At 34.7% G+C, this 17,412-nt stretch overlaps 1 protein-coding gene across 10 annotated transcripts in view; it reads left to right on the top strand.

Annotated features, from left to right (window-relative positions):
• QKI (QKI, KH domain containing RNA binding) overlaps positions 1–17,412 on the top strand; it is a 149,216-nt gene that overhangs the window by 29,541 nt on the left and 102,263 nt on the right. For all 10 annotated transcript variants that reach the window (XR_008839992.1, XR_008839991.1, XR_008839994.1 and 7 more), the window contains exon 2: positions 7,109–7,251. Coding sequence is in view for 6 of the 10 variants with exons in the window: in XM_056486219.1 (XP_056342194.1) it covers positions 7,109–7,251 (143 nt within the window). In the remaining 4 variants the exon portion in view is untranslated. The remainder of the gene's footprint in view (positions 1–7,108; positions 7,252–17,412) is intronic.

The raw sequence follows: 17,412 nt of genomic DNA, 5'->3' as shown, positions 1-17,412 counted from the left end.
TCATTTTTGTGTTAAAGATATTTAGGTTTTTGGAGCATAGTGCCGGGGTATGATGAGACAAATACAAGAACTTCATCTCAAATGTACAGCTTTTCTTGGAGCTTACCAAGAAAATGAGGGGACTGTGTTTAGTCATCTTTATATTATTTTGTTAATCAAATGCAGATTGCCATTGGCAGCTGTAATGCAGGATTGATGGACTTTTTCAGACCTGCTCTGGCCTTTCTGACATATCATAATGTTAAATAACATAAATGCAAGTTTTAGTAAGTGGAAACAAATGCATGACTGTTTTAAATTTACCAGTTTACTATGTCCAAGTTCATTGTCATGCTTTAGACCAAAATTGCTGATACATAAAAATTTGTCAGAAGTAGACTGTTTTATCAGCTTTGCTTGATCCCAAGTCTATTTTGTTTAACCCTGTGTTGTTTTCTGAAGGACACATGCTGTGACTCTTGTTTGCCTGATGCTCAGGCATTTCACTGCTTTAATATCAGGGGTGGGGAGTGTAGATGCTTGCCAGCATTTTAGATCATGTACTGATGATGCATGTGGGGTACAAATCCATGTGGCACAATATTAAAAATGACTTGTTTTTTTGCTAGCATTGCTATTTCTGCTGCATCAGCAGTAGTAGTAAACAGCACTGGTGTTAACAGTGAAGACTGTGAAAATTGTGATGAATAAAACCAGCTATTTCTTTGCCAAGTAAGCATACTAAAGCTGCTAGATTAGAAAACACATGAGTTGCAATGTTCCACCAATAATAAAGCACTTTAAAGCTTTCTGTTGACATTTATACAAAGAGAACAGATGAGTATGCTCTATTTGGTTTTGAAGTCAGTTTGATACAAACCTTACAACTGCCCACAAAAGAAGGAGTTTTGCAGGCTCTTCTTGTAGAAAGAAATGACAGAATTTTGACACCAAGAGTGCTGACAAATTGCTGAAAGTGCTGCCCACTTATCATTGGACTGACAGTTTAATCATCAAAAGTGTACTGCTAGATTGGGCTCCCAGGGGCAAAAGAGAAGAACCTACAGTTTTCCCAAGCATTGAAAGATGAACTGAAATTTGAAATGCAAACACTTTTTTTTTACTTTTTTTTTTTTTCTTTTTTTTTCTTTTTGTGATACTTCTGCATGACTTATGTGCCATATTCTAAGGGGTGGTGTTGAGTACTTCAGCATACTTTTTAATTTCTTCTGAGAGACTAAGTGTCTATTCATCGAACGCGTTAATAGTGTGATGTCAATTTGGTTTTTCTTTTAATTTTTTTATAATAAAAGTTTTATTTAAATTTGATATATGCTGTGTCAACAAGATTCCTTTTGTGCTGGGGATGAACTCAGCATGCTATTCATGTTGTAGTTTGAGTACATGCTCTGTGTTAGTCTTCAGAGATTTTAAATAATCAGAAAATAAGAGTTTCCTGCTTCTGCTTTTTTCTCTTCATTGTTAATTATATTTTCCATATTTTTTGCAATGTTGTTGGATGCTGTTTGACACATTTTATTATTTAAAACTAACTGGTATCTAGTTGCAGTGGTCTAATTAATGGGCAATGATTTAATGGCACATGGAATTGATTGCTTGTATAAATTGTGGATCTGTGTTCAGTGGATTTAGATCCTACAAAGTGGTGATTTTATGTCTATTATATTAGTGTCTATAACCTTATATTCTAGTTTAGGGACTTACCTGATAGCAAAAAAATTGGAAAAAAATATTTTGTACCTTAAAAGTAACTCTAAAATGCCTAAAGTGATGATCTAGCAGCAGTTGTGTGCAAGAAAAAACACTTTGTAAAAATATTAACTTATTGCACTCATTTTGTTGCATTAAAAGAATTACACTGCATAGTAATAAAGAATGGGAAGGTACTTGATTCAGTTAGTTCCTCACTTGCCCCCTCAGTGCAGTGCATGCTGATCACGTACATTGAGTGGACTCACTAAAGGGATCTCCGGTAAACAGTTACTAGAATTTTTAAGTTTTTGCAAAAAGCTGTTGTGGAAATACTCAAGGTGCTATTTGTGCTTCAGTTTAGTGTCATAGTCTAAGAAAAAAATTATAAGAATTATTTTTGCCTGTCAAAATATGTAAAATTATGCTGCATGTAAAAAATTTGGTGTCCTTGGTATTTTTGGCATAACTTGATTTCTCTGAGAAAGTAGAAAATAGAAACTGATGTTATATGCATCAGTGAGATTCAAGTACCATGTAGATTTTTAGCTGTATGAGCATAACTGTTTTTCTTACCATAACTCTTAAACTTCTAACTTCAAACATTTTCTCCAAACTTTATCATTTTTTCATCTGGAAACTAGCTTATACTTGAGACCCTTTGAAAGCCTGGTGTTTCTCTTGGTTAGGGAAGCATGCCTGCTGGTGTTAGAAGATGATTAGTGCTTTGATTAATTCTGTATCTCTTGCTGATTTTGACTATTGGATTGTTCCACTCCCACTTGCTGTGTATTGTAAAAACAACGAGTGATAGTTAAGGTGCTCTTCTGTAGTTTCAGAAATGAAATTCTGTGTGTGTTGATGGTCTTAGGAAAGAAACATAAGCTGAGAGTGGCATCAATTTAACTCTGTTTAAATGAATGTAGCTAAATGGGAATATCAGAAGATTTGTTTCGGTTCTTCAAATTCTTAGTTCTAGCTTAAACTACAGTGAGGAATGCATCAAGTTAAAAGCAGTAAGTCTGCTCCTCTTCCAAAAAATAAAACTTTATGATTTAGAAGAAGCTTTCATGGTGAGAAATAGTAAATCTGTGGCCACTGGTGATGAAAGTGGTTTGCAAAGTGGTAGGACAGGTCAGATTTGAATCTTTTCAGTGATTTCCTACTTTGAATATTCTTGTAGAATGGTTTATGCAAACCCATTTTGTGTTGCAACCCACCAGTCTTAAACACCTGTGCAGAGTCTTACTTCCTCTGAAGGAATAATTGACAGCTGAAAATGAGTAGCTCCTTGATGGTGTTTAATGTGATGACAAACACTCACATGAATGCTGTCCTTTACGCGTTCAAGGGGGAAGAATACTTTCAGTTTAATGAAGAAAGCAAAACAGTACATATCTGTAGAAGGAACAGTATATCCTGCTTCAAAACATATCTTAGAAAGTATTAGACAGATTAAAAATATGCTCTGTGGATAAAGGAAGCAAAAGATTGTTACTTGTATAGTTTCAGGGACAGAAGGAAAAACATCCTCTGGACCAGAATGCATGTAGTTGCTACCATGGCTCACTAGGTCATGCTGTATGAAGGTGGAACAAGATAAAGATACTGAAACCAGTTTGTCTTTTCTTTTAAATTTATTTCTCCAATACCCTGCTGTGAGCAAGACAAATTTTCCATTTACTGCTAAATTTATTATTTAGAGCGTATAGACTAGAGTACTGTTAAAGGTGAATATTGGAGGTTTTGAAATTCTTTGAGTTTCTGCTTTTACCTACAGTAGAGACGGATACTTATATCCTTTCAGAAACCAATTAATGCATTGACAGAACTCAGAGGCTTTAGAGATATGGGGAAGCTGCTCTCTGCCTTTCTTTTCAGTCAAATCTACTATTATAATTAAGTATTTTTCTTACTAGCACTCTCTTAAAATCCCTAGAGTGTTATACAACGTAATTACCACCGCAGCATTAAGGTAAAGTACCTAGAATTCTACTTAGATGTTCACTTTGAAAGTAAAGCTTTCCTTATTTTTTAAACAGTTGGCTTTCAGTGAGAGGGAAGAATCTGTAAAAAATAGTAAACGTGAAGGAGCTGAAGCTTTACAAATGAACTTGAAAAGTGTGATTTCATGAGAGACATACCAAAGAAGCTTTTGGCCTGCTTGGTAATGTGTAAGAAATATGAAAAAAACCTAAATAAAATACTGTGTACTTGACTACATTTTTTTTTTTTTTTTTTTAAGATATTGCTAAAAATTGAAAAGGTACTTGGAGGATTTGACCTTCTACTTTAGCGCTGTTCCTCAGATTTTTAGGTATTTTAATGTATTTCAGAACAGAATAAAATGGTGCTTGCTAGAGCTTGAGAGAGCAGAGCTTTTATCTCCTCTAACTTGCTGCTGGTGATGCTTCCTGAAACCTTATTAACTCCTAGTAAACTTGAAGGAGGTACTAAAAGTACAGTACCACATAATTCTGTCAGTACACATAACTGCCTAAAGCGAGTGGCAAAGTTGCAAGATGCTCAAGAGACTGGAATCTGGAATTGGGTGTAATGGAGACCATAAAAGGAAAGGTTATGTCATCAAAATTCAATGCTTTGTGTGGAGTCTTGTTGAGGCACCAGAGGTGTGATTAAACAAGAGGCAAGTGTGTGAGAAAACTGCTCATAAAAAAAAGTGATCTTGCAGATGTTTAGAAGGATTCAGCAGAATCTGAAAAAACCCAAGAGGCATATCAAGCAGAATACTCCATGAGTTGTGCATTTGAGAGAATGCTTGTGGTTGGCTGTGCTAACACCTTGGGAAGGAAGATTGGTTGTACTCCATCTGTAGTTAGGGGTGTGAGACCATGGGTGAACTAGAGATTTGATCTGTTTTATCATTTAAGCAGCAGTCCTTCAGGTCTGTCAAATTTAAGAAAAGTGGAAAGAGAGTGTCACAGATAATGTGTTGTGCAGAAGTGGAGTTTGGAGACTGGATCAGCAGTTAAAGGAAACTGGGAACACGTGCCTGGTATTTCATCTGTTGCTTATGAATGTTTCTTCTGAGAAAAGAAGAAACTTCCTTGAGAAAGTGTCTAAGACGAGAGAAAGTAAAATGCCAAGAAGCAGAAGAAATGGTAACCCTTGCAAGTGATACTGCTGACTGCTGTAGCTGACTGAACCTGTCCTGGTATTTGTTAACATTGCTGCTGGCTTGAATGTAAAGAGAGAAAATACAAACTTACACATGCAGAGAAAACTAAAGTTCAGGTGTCCGGTCCTATAGTAGAGTTTTCTACTCCACTGAGTTGGTAGATGTCTTGATTCTCCATAAAGTTTGAAGTATGTTAGTTTAGGTTTCATGCAAGCCAAAATTGAAGGGTCGTCCTCAAGCCAGCTCTCATTTCTGAATGTTTGGCTCTCAAGTGTCATGACTGTGGCATAGGATTATTTGCAAAGGAAAGATTAAAATAAATGTTTGTTTTCTCCTGTGAAGACTGTGATATCCAACGTTAGTGATTATATTCTGCATGAAATATACATTTTAAAGGGAAAATTTTGGTGCAGCTACTCAGTAGCTGCCAACTATAAATAAAAATGACCGTGTTGCTACTTAGGCTTCAGTACTTCTGCAGGCTGCCTAGCTTGTTTCAGTGTAGTGTAAATTAATGGAAAATATGAAGAGAATGAAAGGGGAGCAACATGTGCCAAAAGATAGTAGTATTTGTTCCAAGAGATGTGCTAAAGAATTTCTTTATATACTGAAGTATAAATACTGCTTGGAGTTCTGAGGAATTTGTGTTCATTGCCAAAATTGTCTGTGTTGAAGGAGATGAGGATTTTTTTTCCTTCAGCTATGATTATATGGTGACAAAATTTGTTTCCCTTTGTAAACAGGTGTTAACTACCAAATCATGATACAGTACACATGACTGTGTCAGTTCCCAGCAGAGAAACAACTTGTTTCTGAATATGCCTTTCAGATACGTCTCCTTTCTGATGCTCTCCCCCACCCTGCAGCTTTTCAGGCAATGAAATCTCAGCTATTAATCATTTGCCAGAGAAGAAGCTGATTATGAAACAGAGGTTTTATTAATCTCTTGTCTACTGCTAGAGTTTCCTGTCTTTAGATGAAAACGTAAGATTTCTGTTTTCAGTGTCGTGTTTAATTCTGAAGGTTTTGAAAGCAGTTGTTGCAATTCTAAGTAAAAGACTAAAATTACTGATACCTGGTTTTGTTTACAGTCCATGCTGTTTGTAAGTCTTAAGGCATTGGGACCAATCCTGTTGAAATGTTAGTTTTTGGTTTGAAACTTGGTTAATACAATCATTCTAAGTAATTCTTCAGTGAAACTAAAATAAACTCATTGAGAACATTTTTACACTATTTGGGACTCCATAAGTTATGAAATGTGGAATTTCTGATTTTTATAACAGCAATTTAAATACCACATTCAACAGATCTAGAAGTAAAATGTAACTTCTTATTACATGTCTTTTTTTGGTTAAACAAAAGAAAGCTTTGTGTTCATTCTCAGACTGTTACAGCTTAGTGACACTAACGTAGATTTGAATCAAATTACACATTTTTAACTACCTTGTTTATAATCACAAACTGCATCTCCCAAGTAAATACTGCAAAGTGTGAGTAACCCTGGTGCAAATGGTAGAAACAGTACTTAGAAGTTTACCCTTGACATTCTCTAGTGCAGTTGAGGAGTTTTGCATTACTTGGAAATGAAGTAGTTGGGCTTCTGGGTGCACAGAGAGCTTACCTAGATCTCGATACCACACTTGACTTTGTTGTTTTCGTTATCTCTTTGGAGGTAGTCAGTAGAACAGTATCTACCAGTTTGTTCTCATACCATGTGCTCATGAACTGTGCCTTTAAGTTGTCTTATTTCCCATTGCTGAAAGATGCTCTATTTAATTTCCAAGTGCTACAGTTAATCCCAGAACTAAAAAAGTACTGTATAGGTGCATTTTCCTATTTTTTGTGTTAAGTACAGATTTCTAGGTTTTTTTTCTTTCTAACTGCTTTATTATTAAAAAAAAAAATAAATAAAAGAACTGTTTTTATACACCTTTTAAATGATGTGAGCAATCTTGGAAGTGTTCTGAGGAGATGCAGATAATTTTTACTTCAATAGCTCAATTCCATAAACAGGATGAGTAGGCAGCAAATTTACAGACATGAAAGGCATTCAAGGATGGGTGCTGCAATTTTTTAAAAAAAGAACTAAACCAATGAAAACCCCCATACAAAACAGAAGGAAAAAAAAGCAAAACCAGAGCAGATTTTTCAGCTACTATGATGTTTATGAGAAGAGGAAGAAAATGGCATTAAAATTTGGGAAATAATAGAGAAGATTATCATGTTAGATTATAATCTGTTACTGTTTTTAATGCCTAATATACGTTTTTCCCCCCACAGAAATTAGCAGAGTACGGAAAGACATGTATAACGACACATTAAATGGTAGTACGGAGAAGAGAAGTGCAGAGTTACCAGATGCTGTGGGACCTATTGTACAGTTACAAGAGAAACTATATGTGCCTGTAAAAGAATATCCAGATGTAAGTATACCCTTTTAGTTCCCTAAATTCTTTTCTTGATCCTTGTGGTTGTCTTTAAGTGTAAATTTCATGTGATGCTACCCTTGGATCACGCTGAGTTGCTTTGGATACTAGGGAATCAGTGTATGTTCCACTTTGCTTGATTTGCAGTGAGTGTGAGCAGAAGGAGGTTGTGTTAAATACCAAACTATTAGTGTGGATTACTAAACCGTAGATGTAAGAACTTAATTATCTTGTCATTCAGTATTGTCTGTCAAGTGAATTTTAGGATGAAAGTAGTTCTTGGGATGGTGTTTTTTCCTCCTGGTATTTTTCTAAAAGCTGCAGAATGCTTGGGAGCCCTTTAGAGACCTTCTGGAGACTGTACTTAGTCTCAATTACTGTTTGTCCCATACCTGTGTAACCAGTTAAGTTGCTTATCCAAGTGTCTTTATCTCAGGGCTGGTTGTCCTGTCCTCTCCCCTTTCCCCACCCTGCTTAAGCAAAACTCTTTGCTTGCCTGTCAATATTGTGCTCTCTATGGGGTGTTCAGTTCCATTGTACACTTACCTTCTGAAGGAGAATGGTTTCATTTAACTAGAACTGTTTTGAATTCATCTAGTCTGAAATGTTTCTAAAAGCTAATTGGGAAAAACAGTCCTTTCAAAATATACCCCAGCTACCCTAATGTATATTTTCATTGATCAGTGACAAAATAAGAAACTGTGGTATTCTTCCCTAATACAATTTACAGGTTCTGTTGCAGTAGAGGAGTGCAGGGTCCAAGTAGGGATTTGCACATTAAAGTGATATAAAGTGGAAGAGAGTACAGAACAGCAAAAGTTGAGGTAACACTTGTATGTTCTGTGGCTTTTCTTTGTATGCTTAAATAGATTAAGCTCTTCAAGTGGAGTTTTATAATTTCAATGCTGCTTAGAACATACAGGCCTGTAAATAAACCTCACTGTGCCATGCTCCACTAAGAAATTTAACAGAATACTTAGACAAATCCTTTCTCCCTTTTCAAGTTTTCATGTGCTTGTTTTGGTTTGGGGTTGAAGTATCTGTACTGGCAAAAGAGTTAAGGGGATTTCCACTGGCACTAAGGACAGCTCTCTCCCCTTGTATTGCTTTTTTCTTCCAAATTAAACATATGTGTACATGCATACATGTCCCCACACCAAAAACGGTAATTCTTTAGAAACTACTCAGAATCATAGATTTTTGAGAGAAATTGTCCTTTGCATTTGTTACACAAAGCCATGTAAGTAACTCTGGATTTAATACCTCCATATATCTTAGAATTATATTGCTTAGTGGCTTTTTAAAACATTTGAAATGTTAAAAGTTTTTTAAAGGTTTAGAAGTGTTTTGAAGTTTAAAAAATTTTAGATTTTAAAACAAAAGCCTTTAGTTACTGAAATCTGGGTTTCATAACTTGACAATGTATTCTTTGTGAAGAGTTGCCTTAGTTATTTGTTGCAGTTTTTACAGAACTTGATGCCTGCTGTAGGAGGATTATGAATAAGAAAAGATGTTGGTTTGGATTTCCCTTAACTATTAAGCTGCTGTTGTAGAAAGGGTTTAGTAGTTTAGCACTTCACTGCTAGTTAATTATCAAATATAGTGTAGATCTGCAGGAAAGAGTTTCTCTAGTTACATTACAAAGTAATGATTTCACTAGCTACTGCTAGCTCTTTGTTTGCTTTGAGAAGAATGGCCTTGAAGTGGTCACTAATTTGTTTTAATAAATTCTTAGGCATTCAGAAGTTGGAGAAGCTTGTGATTTGTATACGTGTGACCTGGAGTAAAAAAGGCTGTTGGTTCTTGTGAGATGAAGTGAGGTGTGTGCTAGAAAACGTGAAGCTGCTGCTGCTGTGGTGGGACCTGGCAGTTTGAGCTTCACTGGGGAGCCAAGCCTGGTGTTCTCTGTGTTCTCCTGTATTTATTGATGGCTGCTTGGAATGGGATCTGCACAGCCTCAATAATTGGTTAATAAACTGGAATATGCCACTACATGCAAATGTAAAGCTGTGCTTTGGTATGTAGGCCATTTCTAAAATCATTCTGCAAGTTAGAAATTAAGTAACCTGCTTTGAATTCAGGCTAGCACAGCATTCAGAGGGTCTGGAGTACAGTGATTCCAGCTTGAAAAAAAAAAAAGAAAAAGTGTAAATTTCACTCTTAAGTATTAATTTCACCAGGTAAACTTGTGTGTAAAGAAAAAATTGTTACCTGTGAGAATTTTCATAATGGTATGTGAAATTTCTTACTCATATTCAACAATTAATTTGTTACCAAATATAGTAAAGACATTCTGTATAGACTATGAGAGTAATTTTTTCAGATAAATCTAATTGATTCTTTCTATTGTCATAATTTTCTTCCAACTGACAATCTTGTATACATTACCAAGATATAAAGTTAGACAAACCTGAAGTTGGTCAGAGAAAAGTGACCAAAAACTGTTTTTCTGATGTATATTTAATAATATTTTTAGTAAAAAAAAAAAATAATAAAAAAAAAATCAACAAGATCTTATGATGTTCTGATAAACTTTTGTTATGGTAAATATTTTTGGCTTAGTATTTTGAGCATATTGGCTAATTGACTTTAGTGAATACTGGATAGTACTATAGTGCCATTCTGTGCATAGAATCCTCAGTTATTTGTGAGGCATAAAAATAGTGGTCTACCATAAGTTTAAACAAACATACTTTATATATGTGTATATATAAACATACACAAAAGATGAAACAGTAAATTTTCATAGCCTGCATCACTTTGATATTACTGTTTTACTATCCTTTGGTTATCCACACAAAGTAGGGAATATATAAAATTAAATGTAAAAGCTAAAATAAATATATAAAATCCCCTGAAGGCTCCTAATTTATTTTTTATACCAGTGCATATTGAGCATTTTTAATCTAATATTTATTTCAAGGCCACAGTTGATGGAAGGTTCAGCTTGCCAGAAAATTGGCTGAAACAGGCTGTAGTTTTTAAATTCTTACTCTGCAGAGTCTGAATTTCTACTTCTGTACTAGTAAGTGGAAGATACACAAAAATCTTGCTAATTAAGAATGAATTTTCTTTGGTGTGTTGTATTAATAGGAATTTTTCCATTATGTAGTCACATAATATAGTCACAGTGGGATAAATTGTGTCACTGTTGGGATGGCCTCCTTTGTGGCACCTTTGTTTTTGTAGGAAGTTGCTGTTAATCAGTTGAGTCTATTTGTATTTTTTTTTTTCTAGCACCTTTGAAAGGTTTTTAAAACTGAGATTTGAGATACTTAGCTTTTCTGAGCCATGTATATATGGTCCTGAAACTTGGGAGAAAACTTGTGCACCTAAGGGCACCCAAGATATGAAATTCCATTAATTGTCCATATGTTGCCCTTAAATTAAAAGTGAATTCTCTGCAGTGCAATATTTGTACTCTTATGTGAGTCTTTGGTGTTATAGTTTGAAGGCATTTCAGATTAATGGAGAAATAACTTCCATCAGAATTTTAAAAAGTAAGAAGAAAAGATCTCAGACAAATTGTTGAGCTCTTAAGAAGCAGAAGAATGGAGGATAAGCTATTGTTTGTGGGTGAATAGTTAATAGTCTTTAGCATTTCTTATGCTTCAGATAAATGATTAATTTTTTGAAATTTCCCTAAAGAGCTGAGACTAAACTTTCTGCCTGATATCAATTTAAACAGTTTTTGGAATTAGTACCTACAAATGTTGAACTGAATAAATGTTTTTTCTATTATAATCATGGCTTTATTATTAATAAGTAGCCTGTTATCTCTGATTAAAGTGAAATTCTCTGTTGGAACTCTTCTGTGGCTCTTCAGTAAAAATGTAAGAACTCAGTAATTATCGCATCTGAAGTAGCATGTCCTTTGAGTATACTAAGGCTCAAAGGCCAGCAGTGATAAACAGCTTGTGCGTACTTTCTGACCATTTTAGTTAAAACTGTTTAATTAGTACAGCACAACAATGAACACAGGGACTCATTTTACCATGGGGAACTTACTGACAAAGTGTTTAAATCCTTTTTCAATTTGTAATATCAGAGTTTAATAGCATCCCTAATACGGATTAGGAAAATGATAATATCTTTATTTATTTATTGTTCTGATTCCTTTACTTAAGCTTTTCATTCCCTAGTGGTAAACAGGGAAGGAGGCTAAAAGACTTGGTTTTGTTTACCATTGCAATTTGAAGGAAAGAGAGGATATAACTGGTCTCTGTACATAAACTTGGGATACAGAATAATGACAGGACTGAAGGAAGATTTGGAAAATATTCAGCTCCTGATGAAAGTACAGATGTTTATAAAATAACTAAAGTCAGTTGATTACTAATTTTCAGTCTTAGTAGGGTCATTGAATTCTAAAAGAAGTAATGGGAACAAAAAATTAAATTTTGATTTTAAACTTCATGTATTTGTCAGAGGCTTTATGTGCTCTGGTTGCACATGGTAAGGGAATAGATTGTTTAGATGTTGATAAAATGGAGACATGACTTAATATCTGTATGAAGATTTTTTTTTTTTTTTTTTACCCTTTCTATCTAATGTTTTATTAGATATCCTTCTATTACTGACCATTTGAATCACCTTTTTATACATTGTCATAATTTTATTTATTATCATAAGCTGGTCAAGTCTCAAGAGCATGTATGTGTTTGGGGACAAAAGGATGGAAGTGTATTCCAATATATTGGGTTTAAAAATGCTGTCCTTTAGTCCCTTAAAGTAATCTTGCAGGCTCAGCAGTACCAATTAACTTGGTCCATATCTTCATTATTTTTTCCCTCTTAAACTCTTCAAGAATTTAGTGCAATTAAGTTAGATGAGCACCTTGTAATTTATCTGTTAATGTTGTTCTTCTAATTTTATTCTTACTAATTTTGCTGTTTGCAGATCCTGTGGTCTTCCTGTGTGTGTAAATAAAAAGAGAAGGAAGGTAGGGTGGAAGTAAGACAAGTAAAGTAAGGGCTTAGGAAGTAGCATTTTCCTTGGCCATGTTCCCCTTAATATTTTTCAAAGTAAATTAGGAAATCTGAGAGGAGAAATGAGTTGTATTTGGTAGTGCTTGGAAAGCTGAACATATTTGTTAGGACATGTTTTTATGTTGATGCTTGTATTAGTAACTTCTTCAAATTAGCATCATAATATTATACTCCTAATTTTATATACATGTTGATATACATGCCATGTCCAGCATGTATATGACACTCCCTGCAGCAAGCAGTGGAATTGTTTTCTTTTTTAATCAGTATACAGGTCCATCTTGTAAGGGTAGGAATCCCCTAATCTGACATTACCAGCTAGTGCTGGACATTTTAGTGTCTCTCTTCACCATGGACGAAGAGAACTGTGTGTATATTGAGAAGCCAAGTGCTAAAGGAAAATGGTAGTCTAGAAAATTAGTCTAAATAGTTAGTTTGAAGATACCTGTTACTATTCTGTGCATGAAATAATTAAAATTATTCTAATAAATTAATTTTATTAAAAATATTTAACCCTGGAAATCATGAAATTTGAGGTTGCAAAAGAAGTGTCCAGCAGAACTTTTTGAAATAGGTGTAGCAGACAACATCCATCATGACTGGTTTTGTTTCTGTGGTGCCTTTCATTACAGCTCATCTCATTTTCTATGCAGAGTCAGGCTTTCAGTGGGCAATCTATTTGATCAGAGCTGTTTTCTTCATACACTCTTGTATTTTGAATCCTGCACTTCATGTGCATATGTTTCTTTCATGGATTACAGAAATATTTGGGTGCATAGTTTCAGTTAATTATGTTCTACAACTCTCTGGTGTCAGCTTGTGCTTGCCTTTGCTGAACTGTTTTTCCTCACAACTTTTACTTGGTATAGTAGCTCTTGCACGATTTAAGTCTAGGAGAGCTGGGTACAAATACAAATAATGAAAGGTCAGCTGTGAGGCAGATATTTGTGGCATACTCATTTTGTTTTACATTGGGGTTTTGTTCTCTGAAATGTTTATTTTAGGAAAGAAGCTTTTATACAGAGAGGAGGAAGTGCTTCAGCATGATATTTTTGCTTGCTATTGTGGGATCAGGTACGCTTGGGTACACCTGCTGAACTTGTCAGTAGTTTTTTGTGAATTAATGTCCTGTGTTCTTTAGCTAGTATTGGGGACTGCAATAAACATGGAAATACCTTGAGTAAGTGCTGAAACAATACTTAACAGAGCAAAATAGAGTTTGTGTTTAAAACACTTAGGTGAATTTACAAATTACTGTTTAGACATCAGAATCCTTAACAATTGTACTTTGTTACTCAAAGTCAGGAACAGATCTTCCTTCTGGTTTACAGTGGCAACAGACTCCTGAAGGAAATGGGATTTGAGAAGCACAATGTTTCAGGAAAAGAGGAAATACAGAGAAAAACCCTTTATTGAAGATTGTGGTTTTTTCCCCTCTGATCAGTTGACAAAAGGAGAACTGCAGCACTGATCTGTAGTACTTTCCCCAGAAACTTCACCTGGCAATTATATATAATACCATGTTGCCTTCATCCCCTCCCCCTGTAGTGGTCAGTGTGCTTTGGACACATATATTAGGTACTTCTTCCTTTTCAGTAGCTCTGTAGTTTAGGTATTAGTGTTTGTATAGTCAGATTTTTATGGAGCCCTTTTTGCCCTTACAAAAGTAATTCAATGCTTTCCAGGCAGAGGACAGTAGGAGTTTGGTAACTTCATATGGGTAGGTCAATGAAATGCAAGTCTCAGTTAATTGTGTGTGCTCTGTGTTTTGCCAGGATAAGATGGCACCACGATCCATCTAGAATTGCTGTTTAATGTAGTTTTGAGTTCCAGTCAGAATACTGGCTTTTCTTTGTGTCTATCCTAAATCATATGCTTAGGGAAAAATCGATTTACATGCCCTCAGTCGTAAAAAGGTCTATTGTTTGTTACTAGAGTAAGTATGCCCACAAACCTTGGAGGTATTAATTAAACAAACAACAACAAAAAAAGTTGCCTTTTGAGCAACATGGTTGAGTTTTTTTAAACAGTTGTGCTGTTTTGAGGTTGTGCTATTTCTGAAGTTATTAATACATTTCAAGTGTACATGACTTATCGTGGAAAAGTTTTCAATGTAATGCTGCATCTAAAGCATTCATTTCAGATCTGAATTTTTTCCATGTTTCAAAAGAAACTTTGCTGTGTGTCTCATTGGTGTTGGTCACTTGAGTCTTCTTGAGAGGAAGATTGTACACAAATCCAGCTTCAGGAATAAACTTTCCTTTTAGACGTTTTCTTCCTTTTTCCATGTTTTGTTTCACTGCTTGAGAACTGTTGTTTACCTGCCTTGGTTTGGAACGCTGGATTTAAAACAAAACACAAATGCTATGTCAATAGGTATCTCTGCATAGGAGATTATGGGTTTCTATAGCTAATAGATATTCATCAGTTGTAGTATGGATCTACGCAATTTAAGAAATTAGTCTCTGCTATTTTTTTAATGCTAGTAAGAGCACTAGCTGGAACTGTTGTTTAATTTCAGTAACTTTGGGATTATGTTAATTCACAGTTTTAAGCTTTTATATGTTTATTTTCTCTTTAGAGTAGTGAATTCTATGAAGGCACTGGTTCCTTTTGAAATTTGCTGCACTATTTCAAAAATGAGTCAATTCTTTTTCTTTCCAATACACTCAGTACTTTTAAGAAAAATAATTTTTTTTTATGAGCAGCCAGTTACTTCTTACATGTTATTTGCACTCAGTTGTCTCTTATTGTATAGTATAGCACTTCCTCTCTTCAGGAAAGCTCATGCACCTGTCCTAATCATGTACATTCATCCACCCAACACTTCTGTTGCTTAGGTTGATTAATGCTTTTTCAGAAAGTTTCTGTCTCTTTAGAGTACTGATGTAAGCCTGATCAATATCTCTCAGCTGTGTGGTTTATAAACACTCAGAGCATACTGACCCAAAAATTCAAGTTCATTCTAGTTGCTAACATGGTAATCTGTGGTGTCAGAGGACACTGAAGGTGCAGCCCTGTGGTCAGTGATACAGGGACTGCTTGTTCTGAGAAAATTATCAATTAAATTGTGATTTGAAGTTGTTTTAAATATGTAACAATTTATCAGATTTTTTTCCCCTGTGAATGGTGCATTAAATAGATATCTCTGTATTGCTGTTCCATCTGGAAATGACCCATTGTTATATTGCTAATGTATTTAAGTACTGATGATAATGAATATATTATTCAAATCAACGTCTTAAATGTCTGGGTCATAATATTTAATCTAATTGCTCAGATTTTGTAATTTGAATTTCCTTGACAATTTGATTACCATTTTTTAAAAAATGAATGTCACTTGCATTAAAAGTGAAGCAGAGTTGATGTCATTCAACAAAAATACTCAAATAGTGCATCTTGGGCTTCAATCTCATTAGATTTTTTTCATATTATTCTATCCACAATATTATTTTGCATATCTTTTTTACTTCTCCAATTGCAAATGTTGCCCTTGAGACTGGAAAAATTGAAAACAATGGCCTTTGAGTCTTTGTGAAGGACTTCACTGTTTTTCTGTGAGTCAGCTGATGGGCGAGCTGAAGCAAGAGAGAAAGACCTGAAACTCTGGCTTTGTAATATAGATAGGGCTGGAACATATATATATCTCTAAATCCTAAGTCGCTTCAGACAGGTAGGCTGACATGTAAACCTGAAGTGCATCTTAAAGCCTTATGCTGTAACTCTTTCTTCTTGTATTTCTATGAGGTAGTTAGGGATGTTGGTCATCTCTGTAAGAAGTAGTACCCATCTCCCTATTTCAAAATCCCAGAGTAAAAGGCAAAAGTTAGTTAGAAGTGAAGCCTGAATGTAGCAGTTGTTGATAAGCTGCTCTTCTAGTAGATATTTTGGGTGATAGACTCTATATGATTCAATATGCAGAGGTGCTACTGTTATCATTGTTGTGATACTGCTGCTCTTAGGGCTTGGTGCTTGCTGAAGCACATAACTGTAGTGCTTATGTGGTGGTACTTGTACCCTTAAATGCTCTCAAAAAGGTGGGCTTTTCAAGGTGTTTCAGGTGCTTTCTTTGTCTTTTTATATAGTGCCTCCTTACAGTTAGAACATAGACTTAGGGTTGGCTAAGAGCTTTTAGCAGAAGGCATTTAGAGCAAACAAGGCAGATTAGACTTTAGAACAGTAAAGGAAGTGCTGAGGGATATACTTTTAGCTGTCTTCTTTGTTTCTGACCTGTGCTGCAGAATTTTGCAGTTTACTGATTATGATAGCTGTAAATATATAGAGAAGAATTTTTGTAACAATGTTTCCAGAAGGTGAATGGAATTATTAATTTTTCACTTTAGATATGGTCAACACTGAGAAATCTATTATTTACTCTTTTAGAAGAAATGCTTGTACAACAGGAAATAGTCATTGAGAATATCTAATATTACTTTCTTTTATACTTGATTGAAATATATCACTTAAAATCTAGAGTAGAATGAGAAATGGTACCAGTTAGATAATCCTACTGGGTTTTGTTCTAAATTTTGGAAGGGAGATTGCTTTTGTTTTGAAGCAATTTAAAATTACTTTCTCTGATGTGTTTCAGTATTTTCATGGCATAAAATTCAGTACCTAGTTTGGTAAATAAATTTCTAATGAATGTGAAGTAGTATATACTGTGTACAAAGTTATGACTAAGCATGATGTTTATTTAGAAAGTGGAGTTTTGTAGTTCTGCTTGGGAAATACTCAGAGTATTTTCAATATATTTAAGGATAGAAATAGGTATTTCAGAATTTCATTTTTTTAAGTGAAGTAAGAATGCTGATTCTTACAATGAATTCATAAAATTCAGTTTGTTTCACTGTCGAACTCGTATTCTGTGAATGAGACTTGCAGTTGTGTTATAAATTCTCCAATGTGTGTAAAAGTTAAAGGAGCAAAGCAAAAATTATCTAATATTGGTTCTGATTATAAATTCCAATTTAGTCAGCTAAATTAAGCAATTAAAATCAGTCACATGAATGAAAAGCATGTTTATGTTTAGGAATGTTAGACACCTTACTTTCTCACTCACTTCAGAAGCTTATTAAAATGCTTTTTTTTTTCCCCGAAATACTTTGCTTGAATATGGAAACTTTCATCACAGCTCTAATTGGTAAGGCCTATCTTTATCCACAAAACA

The sequence above is a fragment of the Oenanthe melanoleuca genome, chromosome 3, assembly GCF_029582105.1.
Source record: "Oenanthe melanoleuca isolate GR-GAL-2019-014 chromosome 3, OMel1.0, whole genome shotgun sequence".
Taxonomy (NCBI): Eukaryota; Metazoa; Chordata; class Aves; order Passeriformes; family Muscicapidae; genus Oenanthe; species Oenanthe melanoleuca.
This window is presented reverse-complemented; position numbering and strand designations above follow the sequence as displayed.